At 36.3% G+C, this 11,675-nt stretch overlaps 1 protein-coding gene across 5 annotated transcripts in view; it reads left to right on the top strand.

Annotated features, from left to right (window-relative positions):
* dnm2a (dynamin 2a) overlaps window positions 1-11,675 on the top strand; it is a 74,099-nt gene that overhangs the window by 16,618 nt on the left and 45,806 nt on the right. For all 5 annotated transcript variants that reach the window (XM_016451592.1, XM_016451588.1, XM_016451591.1 and 2 more), the window contains exons 2-9: window positions 2,544-2,617; window positions 4,550-4,699; window positions 4,797-5,000; window positions 5,352-5,450; window positions 6,340-6,500; window positions 7,002-7,144; window positions 7,233-7,368; window positions 7,545-7,612. In XM_016451592.1, coding sequence (XP_016307078.1) covers window positions 2,544-2,617; window positions 4,550-4,699; window positions 4,797-5,000; window positions 5,352-5,450; window positions 6,340-6,500; window positions 7,002-7,144; window positions 7,233-7,368; window positions 7,545-7,612 — 1,035 coding nt within the window. The remainder of the gene's footprint in view (window positions 1-2,543; window positions 2,618-4,549; window positions 4,700-4,796; window positions 5,001-5,351; window positions 5,451-6,339; window positions 6,501-7,001; window positions 7,145-7,232; window positions 7,369-7,544; window positions 7,613-11,675) is intronic.

Raw genomic sequence — 11,675 nt, 5'->3', positions numbered from 1 at the left:
GTTTAGCAAACACTGAGGAATCAAATAAATAAATAAATAAAAGAGAGCCTCCATAGCTTAAGGTAAACAGCAAAGATAAGTTTTTCAAAAATGAAAACAAAAAGAAAAATAAAACTAACGGTGACAGTGCTTGCATGTTTTTTTCCCCCCGCAAGAATACCAGCATGTTCACCTTCTCTAGTTTAAGAAGCGGTCTTTTACTTGACTTTCGCTTGAAAACCATCCATCGTTTCCTCAATATGTGCGTAATTTTTGCTGTAGCTGAGTAGGTATACTCTCTGTCTTGTGTAGCAAGTTCAGTGACGCAGGTAGTGACGATTCTCTCCGGCCAATCAGTGATCAGCAGGGTTTACGCGTCACATTTTGGTAACGGTATGGCTCGCTTGGTACCTCAGCCGAGGTGGTACTGAAAATAGTACCAGATACTGTACACAGTGGAAAACTCCCCAAAAGTGAGCCATACCGTACCGTACCATGCAGTGGAAAAGCGGCAATTGAGTATCTGCTGATACCGAGTCCCGATCCGATAATCATATATTCCTAGTGTTTGTTTCACAATTCAAGTACATTAAAGTTATTCAAATCAATCCAATGTATGCAAAGTTGAGCAGAGAGCACAGGTAATATATTACAAGTAGGGATGTAACGACTAACCGCGAGCCGGTTGAAAATCGATTCAAATATGTGACGATTCAAATCGGTTGAGATGCTAAACAAATCGCGATTCAATTAGGGGAAGTTTATATGAATGTATGTCTGAGGGGCTCTAAGCGCTGTTTCGTTATGCTTTCAGTTTCGTTTGCCCTTTGATGTTTCTCATATGCAACAGAAATTGCAGCTCTTATGAGTTGACCAATGCGGTGGTCGCACCAGTGCGACCGCACACAAAATTGAGTCGCACAGGCAGAAAAAATGGTCGCAGTCTGGAGCCCTGCATATTAAAGTTCATATGTGCAGCTCTGCTTTGTTAAGCAATAATAAAAGGACACATTTAATTTATAATTTGTCTTAAATCTCATTTTGTAAAAAAAAAAATCGTGAATCGAATCGAAGCATGAGTTGAGTGAATCGTTACATCCCCAATTACAAGTACAATCAGCAAATGAATAGAGTGCAAGTCTAAAAGGGACAAGTGTTTTTTTTTAAGAATAGAATTAGAATATAATAAATAATAAAATATTATAAGATCTCTCTATGCACACACTGTAAAGACATTGGTAGATGTAAACATGTTACAATGGTAGACACTGTAAACAGACTGTGTAGTCACAATTATGAATATGGGACTACTGTACTGATATAATCTTGTATTTTTCATGTACAATAAGCAGAATAATTGCAACATATGGTTATAAAGCATGAAGCTTGTGGTGTCAGAACGCCAGTCTATCAGTCAAATCCGAAGAATTTGAAGACGCAACCCATTGCAACGCGTTATGGCATCTCAGATAGTCTGGCGGCAGATAAAAGTAAACAATAAATGAATGAGTGATCGTAACAAAAGTGGCATCAAATACACTGAACGCGGAAGCTCAAATGTGTGTGACGCGCTAGAGACAGACCTTACTGGTTTTTTCATGTCACGCGTATATTTCTTCTTTTGGTTTTAATGGCAGCTGAGCACGCACATTTGAGCATGTTCTTTTCCGTTTAATGGCCGTTGATAAACCCACTTAGGTGCATACCGCCACCTACTGCATGACACCGGCATTACAGCTGACGTAAAATAAGGATTGGGCTGAGGAGAGCCGATACCGATCAGTTAAAACGCTTCATTTTTATTTTATTATTATTTTTTAAAATTCAATTAATTGGAAAAATAGGTCGATTCAAATCCACTGAAAATTTGTTGGGTCATTTTAATGCACTATATAATAACACTACTATTTTATGTTTATAGCTAGCTAACTAAATAATAACATATAGAACAGATATTTGAAGGTAGCTCTATCGCCCCCTTGAGTACCGGAGAACATTACTCATGTACAGCGGGCCGTGTATTTGTGTCTGTTTTCACATACTTGGCAAGAGAACATTTTTGATTGAAAGTCTGCCTCATTTTCACTGATATTATTAAAAATGTGCCTTTTTTGTCCTCTGTGCTGCTTATTAGATCTGCAAATATATTGGCGTATAAGGGCCGAAATTGCCCTGCTCTCAGCTCACAGTTTGATCTCAGAGGGTGTTTATAATGCGCCACAGTGTTATTAAATGCACCCTGATTTGGCTGCGAGATACAGCAGTGGCCATTCATTTGCAAAGGCGCCGCAGCCTCTTAGGAATCTCGGGCCTTCAAAAGATGCCACCATGTTTTAATATTCATTGCTACAAGGGGCCAGATAGCGTCTTTGTGTGTGTGTGTGTGTGTGTGTGTGTGTGTGTGTGTGTTCTGATATGAATGCAAAGAGGTTGCTCCTAAACATTCGCCCCCTTACTCATGAATAATTTGATCAGTCTTGTCACCCCTGAAAATTGAGCTTGATTGCTATGAATGACTCAAGAGTGTTTGTCTCTCCTCCATCACATTCTCTCTCTTTTTATAGGGATTTCCTTCCCCGAGGCTCCGGCATCGTCACCCGCAGGCCTCTCATTCTGCAGCTAGTTAACAACAAAGCTGGTGAGTGTGTTGATGAGCACAGCACAACCAAACAAAGCCTTCTCAGGTATTTTTAGTATGTATGTATGCGGAAGGTTGAAACCACATGCTTTCATGTGTATTCATACTCAGTGCCCATAGTGTTTATGCTGGAGCTAAAGAGGTGTGACATTAAATTGGGTGTAAAACAAATGTCACATCAAATGACACATCGAGGGCCCTTTGAAATAATATATGTATATGTATATAATTGTATAATGCATGTATATAATTGTTTTGTTTAGTTGTTTTAACATTTTAATGGTTTAAATACATTTTAATAATCAAAAATCGGTTGAATTCATAAAACTTTGATCATTTAATAATTGATTGAAATTTTAACAATAATAGAGCCCTTTGAAATGTTTTGTCTGTTTTATTTTTTCTGCAGCCAGTGTTTTATGATTTTGATATGAATTTATAATAAAAAATATGGTGGTTATCAAATGAATGCATAAAACCTTAACTACATCTTAAAATGTAATCAAATGAAATTTGAACAATTCCTTTCATTTTTTTTTTTTTGACAGAGAAAGCGCTACACAATAGAGGTTTATTCTAATTAAATGAAATTTGAACAATTTCATTCTTTTTTTTTGATGAAGTGCTACACAATAGAGTTTACACAATAGATAATTTATTCATCCAAATTTTGTCAAATTCTGTGTTATAAAGTAAATCAATTGTAGTTTTATGACTGGATCTGCAACACAGAAATTATTGGGCTCTATATCAGTCAACAAAATGTATATACTTATTTATTGCAATTCCTCTTACTAGTGGCACAGAAATGACACTTCAGCTATAATAACGTCATCTTATTCTGTTTCCATACATAAAAAAAGTTCCCCTCTGAAAATTCCCCTTCTAACATTTACATCTCTCAGCCACTTTAAAGCAATTATCATTTATATTGTTTTCAGCACGAGGCACTGTAATGTAGCGAGAACAAGAACGTGCAGATGGAGAATTAATTCCCGACAGAAAGACATTACCGAACAAATTATCTTCCAAATGAGTGCAATTGACCATAAAGTTGAGCATAACAAAGCTGAACTGATGTTGTCTGCTTGTATATGCACATTATCTGTGGATCATTCACATCATTGGGAATTGAAAAACAGTTTTTATTCCCGGCCAGTTCCATTTTGAATTAATACTAGAACGGAATGAAGTTTGGTTCTGATAATGCAGAGGAGGGAAAATAGGAAAAGGGAAAAAAACTAATTAATTGAAGCATGTCTTCATTTCTAATTTTAGATTTTTTACATTGATATGAAAATATAAGTTCAATTCAATTCAATTGTGCGTGTGTGTGTGTGTGTGTGTGTGTGTGTAGTTATGTAATGCATTTGCATTTGACCCATGGCCCTCAGTTTTTGTTTTTGGACCTTTGTATTGAAAATGTATGTGGAACAGTGTTATTTTAGTCTCACTGAAATGCTATTGCATTTTAAAAAAATATTTAGAAAAATATTTATTAATATTTTGAATATATATATTTTTTTTATATATTTCCCATTTTCATTTTAATTAAAATAGTAATTTTGTGGTGTTTTACTATTTTTATATATATATATATTTTTTTAATGTCAATATAATATAATTTTATGAATTTCAGTTTTAGTTATATTACTACTAAAATTTAGCTAAAAGAAAATCAGTAATGCTGTTTTGGCACCTAAAAAAGAGGTTTCAGGTTACATTTATTTTAATTCAAGTATGGAATTTTATTATTATAATTTTTTTTAGTTAATTATAAGAACCTGTGTAATGCTATCTCTCATGCTTTATGACAGTGATATAGTTTAGCCTTTAGGTGATAATATTACTGTGTGGTTTTCATGTCTTGTTTGCCTTGATGCTGAAATGTCATCGCTCTAAACCACACACACTCCATCGCTCTGTTTGTAGAATATGCGGAATTCTTGCACTGCAAAGGAAGGAAGTTCGTGGACTTTGATGAAGTCCGGCAGGAAATTGAAGCAGAGACCGACAGGATTACCGGGTCCAATAAGGGCATCTCTCCTATTCCCATCAACCTGAGGGTTTACTCGCCACACGGTAATACAGCACAAGGCTACCTAAGACCTCTGCTTTCCTCAGTCCACACTTGGCAGCCATTGTTAAAATGTCACTCGTCTCTTTCTCTGTTCAACAGTATTGAATCTGACTCTCATCGATTTGCCCGGTATGACTAAGGTTGCTGTGGGCGACCAGCCGCCAGACATCGAGCACCAGATTCGAGACATGATTATGCAGTTCATCTCTAGGGAAAGCTGCCTGATCCTCGCTGTCACCCCGGCCAACACTGACTTGGCCAACTCGGATGCTCTCAAGGTGGCTAAGGAAGTGGACCCTCAAGGTGAGGATTGCTGGGAGGGTTACACACGGATAAAATAACAAAAGGATGTGTATAGAGTTCACATAGTCATGGAAAACCTGGAAATATCAACCATAGCAAACCATAGTGAGGTCAGTATTATAAGTGAATCTGTCTTTATAAGTGAATAAAGTCTTTTGAGGAGCTTCTTAATGAATCACAGATGGTCTGAATGATTCCTTAGTGAATCAACCTGACTTAGAATTTTGGTCCAGTAATAATAAATGACTGGAAATGTTATGGAAATTCATTGGTCAAAAGAGTGGGAGCCCTGTGGGTTGAACACAAACCCTGATGATGATGTTGTTAATGTGTGTTTGTTTGTTTCAACAGGACTGCGTACCATCGGTGTGATTACTAAACTGGATCTAATGGATGAGGGTACAGACGCCCGGGATATCCTGGAAAATAAACTCTTACCACTGCGTAGAGGTGGGCAGTTTGTACTTAACACAGTCACATTACAGCAGTGTCATTTATGGACAATTTCTTATTATTTATGAGTCATTTTATGTCACCGTAACCATACTGTACATTACTATTCAAAAGTTTGGGGTCGATAAGAATTTCTTGTTTTGGAAATATATAAAAAAGGATCAAAAATGCAGTAAAATTGTGACATATTACAATTTAAAATAACTGTTTTGTATTTTATTATATTTAAAAAATATAATATATTCCTGTGATGTAAAGCTGAATTTTCAGCATCATTACTCCAGTCTTCAGTGTCACATGATCCTTCAGAAATCATATCTTTGATGAATAGAGAGTTTAAAAGAACAGCATTAATCTGAAATAGAAATCTTTATATGTCTGTTGCTTCTGATCAATTTAATGCGTCCGTGGCCGTGCTGAATAAAAGTATTAATTTCTTTAAAACATTTTTTTTAATAAAATATATATATAATACTGACTGACCAAGCTTTTGAACAGCAGTGCATCTTATGTAATTTGAAATTCAACAAAACATACAATATAATATAATATTTAATATAATAATAACTATTCTCTAGGAGGAGAAGAAGCTTCCCATATATTTTTGTTGACTTACTCTATAGTATTCGAAAGTTCTTTCTTCTTGTCCTGACTTGTTTTGGACATGTCCTGTCCTGTATTTTTACACCCCTTACTGTTTCTTTGTTATTCTCACATGTAAATAACATGAAGCATTCATATCCACTGATACTAGTGCATATATCAGTCGCAGTATAAACAATATTGCAAAATTTCAGTTGACACATTTCTATCATTGCACGGTGTATATATAGTCAAATCGTCCAGCCCTGGCACACGCCATTTATTGCCGCTTTCCCTGTCCCAGGTTATATTGGCGTAGTGAACCGAAGTCAGAAAGACATAGATGGCAGGAAGGACATTCGCGCTGCACTGGCAGCAGAAAGGAAGTTTTTCCTGTCCCACCCCAGTTACAGACACATGGCTGAACGAATGGGAACACCACACCTGCAGAAGGCCCTCAACCAGGTAGGACCAAATCACTTTTACGCAAAATGCGGTTATGGATTTGCATAAATAACTGACGATTTTAGAAAAGATTTGTGTACTGTTATGTAAATTAAGCTAATGTCACTCGTACATAAGGTACGAGTCTCGTACCGGCAGGGATTGTAGGTGGGGGGAGTGAATGTACAGCGCTCTCTCCCACCTTCAATACCACGACTGAGGTGCCCTTGAGCAAGGCACCGAACCCCCAACTGCTCCCCGGGCGCCGCAGCAAAAAAAAATGGCTGCCCACTGCTCCGGGTGTGTGTTCACGGTGTGTGTGTGTTCACGGTGTGTGTGTGCACTTTGGATGGGATAAATGCAGAGCACTAATTCCGAGTATGGGTCACCATACTTGGCCACATGTCATGTCACTTTTTTTTTTTTTTTTTTTTTTTAATGCCTGAAAACGACTTAATTTAGTCAATGTCACCTTCTGTTTTGTGCCTTTCTGTGTATCACTTCCTCTTCTTTTATTTTTAGCAACTGACCAACCACATCCGGGACACGTTACCCGGCTTGCGCAGCAAACTCCAGTCTCAGCTTCTCTCTCTGGAAAAAGAGGTGGAAGAATATAAGAACTTCCGCCCGGATGACCCTACGCGAAAAACCAAGGCCCTGTTGCAGTGAGTGTTTACGGCAGGTCACTGACTCAAGCAGTTTCTGGGCTATAAACTGTAGACAGATGTTTATAGCTCTGAGTACCTCTTTCAGGATGGTCCAGCAGTTTGGAGTGGACTTTGAGAAGTGCATTGAGGGGTCCGGAGACCAGGTGGACACGGCAGAGCTGTCCGGAGGTGCCAGGATTAACCGAATTTTCCATGAGCGCTTCCCCTTCGAGCTGGTCAAGGTAAATACTTCGTTTCAGCAGAACACTTAGTTTTGTCTGCTTTTGAGCTGATAAAGTTGGTCTGAATGTCTGGAAATACTACTTTGATCTTTAGATAACACGTCCCAACAAGTTTCCGGGAAACCCGGTATGCCACACAGGTGCAGTGGCTTATGAAGTCCCTCTTTCTCTTTCAGATTGTGTTTGACGAGAAGGAGCTCCGGCGAGAAATCAGTCACGCCATTAAGAACGTCCATGGTGTCAGGCAAGTGGTGTCCCGTTGGCGGCAAGCGATCGTCAACCCTGCAGGCCATATGGCGGCATGAAAGCCACAGCACTTCTTATGTCCTCTGTTCACTGACTAATATCTCACTCTTTCACTTGTCACACGCATTCTTTCTTTCTTTCTCTCTCGTGTGTTATAGTAAGGCCATGCTTTCACAACACAGCTACCAGAATCGCTTTACTGCTCACGGTTTTTCTTATCATCTGTCTTGTTTTAAATATAATTCAAATCGTACATATTGCATCTGTTAGTAGATGTATATATCAGTAATAGTGGCGTTTTAAAGTATTTTCTGCATGTCACCACCGTTTTCAACAATACCATATTTTCCAGAAAATAAGCCATTCTTGACTATAAGTTGCATCGGGTCAAAATTTGCAGTCTTTTATAAGTCTTTTTTCTTACATTCAGAAATCATGTAAAATAAAAATAAAAATACATTGAATAGTTTACAAACATTATAAAATCATATACAAACATGTATTTTAGTTTCCCTTACTAAAATCCTTTAAATTTAACTGTGAACAGAACAGGAATGGAAAAATCATTGAAAAAAAAAAATATATAAAAAAGGGTTAAAACTGTCATATACACAGCTACCAGAATCGCTTTACTGCTCACGGTTTTTCTTATCATCTGTCTTGTTTTAAATATAATTCAAATCGTACATATTGCATCTGTTAGTAGATGTATATATCAGTAATAGTGGCGTTTTAAAGTATTTTCTGCATGTCACCACCGTTTTCAACAATACCATATTTTCCAGAAAATAAGCCATTCTTGACTATAAGTTGCATCGGGTCAAAATTTGCAGTCTTTTATAAGTCTTTTTTCTTACATTCAGAAATCATGTAAAATAAAAATAAAAATACATTGAATAGTTTACAAACATTATAAAATCATATACAAACATGTATTTTAGTTTCCCTTACTAAAATCCTTTAAATTTAACTGTTAACAGAACAGAACAGGAATGGAAAAATCATTGAAAAAAAAATATATATAAAAAAGGGTTAAAACTGTCATATATTGTAGTGGCATTCATTATAAACAACATTATATATTATTAAAGACTAGCCTAAATAAATGTATTTAAAGTGAAACTGAAACGACCGGTGCGTAGGGAAATTTGCTTTATTAATAAACCTGAGCTCATGTACTTCTCACATTTGGCAAATTCAAATTCAAATCCATGTTTTGCTTGCTTGACGGTAAGTGCATTATATAAGACATGTCGGAATACAGTATATGTCTGATGAAAAAAAAAACTTGTGTAAGACTTACACTGCCGTTCAAAAGTTTGGGATCAGTAAGACTTGTAATGTTTTTTTAAAGAAGTCTCTTCTGCTCATCAAGGCTGCATTTATTTGATCAAAAATACAGAAAAAACAGTAATCTTGCAAAATGTTATTACAATTTAAAATAATGGTTTCTATTTTAATATCCTTTAAAATATAATTTATTTCTGTGATGCAAAGCTGAATTTCCATCAGCCATTACTCCAGTGTGAAGTGTCACATGATCCTTCAGAAATCATTCTAATATGCTGATTTATTAGAATTATCAATGTTGGCAACAGCTGTGCTGCCAAATATTTTTTGGGAAACTGATACTGTTTTCAGGATTCTTTGATGAATAAAAAGTTAAAAAGAACAGCATTTATTCAAAATATAAATCTTTTCTAACAATATCAATCTTTGCTATCACTTCTTAACAATTTAACACATCCTTGCTGAATAAAAGTTTTAATTTCTTTCAAAAAAAGAAAGAATAAAAATGTACTGACCCCAAACTTTTGAACTGTAGTGGATATTGTTAGAAAAGATTTCTATTTTAAATAAATACTCTTCTTTTAAACTTTTTATTCATCAAAGAATCCTGCAAAAAAGTATCACAGGTTCCAAAAAAATATTAAGCAGCACAACAGTTTCCAGCACTGATAATAAATCAGCATATTAGAATGATTTCTGAAGATCACGTGACACTGAAGACTGGAGTAATGATGCTGAAAATACAGCGCTGCATCACAGGAATAAATTAGATTTCAATGTATATTAAAATAGAAAAACATTATTTTACATCATAATAATATTTCACAATATTACATTTTTTCATGCAGCCTTGATGAGCATAAGAAACTCCTGTAAAAAACATTAAAAATCGTTCTGATCCCAAACTTTTGACTGTACATTCTGGAAAATATATCTCATTATATAGACCCTTTTAGGGCCGATGTCACAATTACGTCACAGCGCTAGCTGGAGGCAAAACAAAGGGAAAACTGGAGGTGGCCAATTCAAACCAGCACAGATTCGGCTTCATAAGGAGCTTAAAATATCATCTTGTTGTGATGTTAGGTGCCAGAATCGACGTAATACAGCCTGTTGTTGTTATGGGTGCGTCTAAAGATTTCTTATGCATCTCACAACTATGTCGTGTATGAAATAATGTCTGTGTGTATGTGTGTAAAACAACAAACTGACGATTTATATGCTTAATAATTTTTAATTGTATATACATTGTTGTGATTAATTGTGGCTGGAATAATAATGTAGCTGTAAAAATAGTTGCCAGCTGAAATTGCAATGTAAATACATCTTCATGACTAGATAGACACGGTGAGTTTGTCTTGAATCCTGTCAGATCGTCCAAGTTTTGAGTAAGCATGTACAGGTCGGCCGATCTGGTTTTGTCCGTTAAAGTTAACCTTTTCAAATAACAATCGCGGTCCCGGACAACGAGTGACTTTACATATGCAGGTAAAATCTGATTTTCTCCAGTCATTGTTAAAAAAACAAGCTAACAAACTTCATAGCTAGCTTTAGTGAAGCAGTCAGGGTAATCTTTCTGCCTCCACCTAAGCTCTGCCCACAGAAAAACGTCACAATGTTTACTGACAGAAAAAGGGTCCATAGAAAATATAATATTTATTTATACATGTAAGTACATTTATATAGGAACATTTGATCAAACAGTTATTTTTGATTTAACTAGATATGCGCAGAATACAATAACAAAATGCAGATTTTATACATGCAAAATCAATCCAAATTTTTGTGCTCATTTTAAGAAAATATTTTTGCTCTCACCACCTTTTGTTCTATCATTGTTTGCAGCACATTGTTGTTCATAATGTAGATGCTCATACTACAAGATTGTGCTAATAACAAAAAAATGTTCTAGTTAAGACTGAGACTGAAAAATATTTGTAATGTAGTTGCTCATACTACAAGATTGTGCTGATAACATAAAGTTCTAGTGAAGATTGAGGCTGAAAAAGAGTCCAAGACAAGACAGAGTCCACATGCTCCTGAGTCCTTGAACTTGGTTTCTAGGGGCCTGTTTACACCTGGTCACTTCATGCGTTTTCTCTGATCGATATGCTTTGTTAAAATGGACAAAACATTTACCCGAGCTCACTTCAATGAAATCAACAGATATGTGCTGCATTTTATTCATCATCAGCTAATTTCAAGATCAAAGTCCCAGACCACCTTCTGAAGTGGTTTGAGTGATCAGATTTAAGTCCATCTCGAAAGCGTTTCAGAGGGCATTTAAACTTGGTCTTTTCACAATTGGATAGCTATCCAATGAGAGAAAACGCATGAAGTGCCCAGGTGTAAACAGGCCCTAGGACCAAAAGCATGAAAATAAAGCTGAAAGTTTAATGCAAATGGAGATATCGTCTTTTAAAATTCTGGCAGTTTAATGCCTACACAAACAGCTGGTAGGAACTACAACGAGTTACTTCTCGGGTTCGTGATGTAACAAACCCAGATAAACCCCGCCCCCGGTAAAAAAACTGATAAGCGATATTAAAGACGCCGCTGTTTACAATACAACCGGAGCACATGCCGCTGAGGCGAGGTTTAGCCAATCACAACACACTGGGCTAGCTAACCAATCAGAGCCCATCGCCTATTTCTGAGGGAGGGGCTTCATAAAAGAAGGAAACGATCAGCGTGTTTCTCAGAGAAAGGACAGAGCGGTGTGGAATAAAGGTAAATTATGTGAAAAATAATGCGTTTTTAAAAAAACGAAG

Source organism: Sinocyclocheilus anshuiensis, unplaced genomic scaffold (assembly GCF_001515605.1).
Source record: "Sinocyclocheilus anshuiensis isolate Anshui unplaced genomic scaffold, SAMN03320099.WGS_v1.1 scaffold47, whole genome shotgun sequence".
NCBI lineage: Eukaryota > Metazoa > Chordata > Actinopteri > Cypriniformes > Cyprinidae > Sinocyclocheilus > Sinocyclocheilus anshuiensis.
Note: the sequence above shows the minus strand (reverse complement) of the source record. Positions and strands in the feature narration are given on the sequence as shown.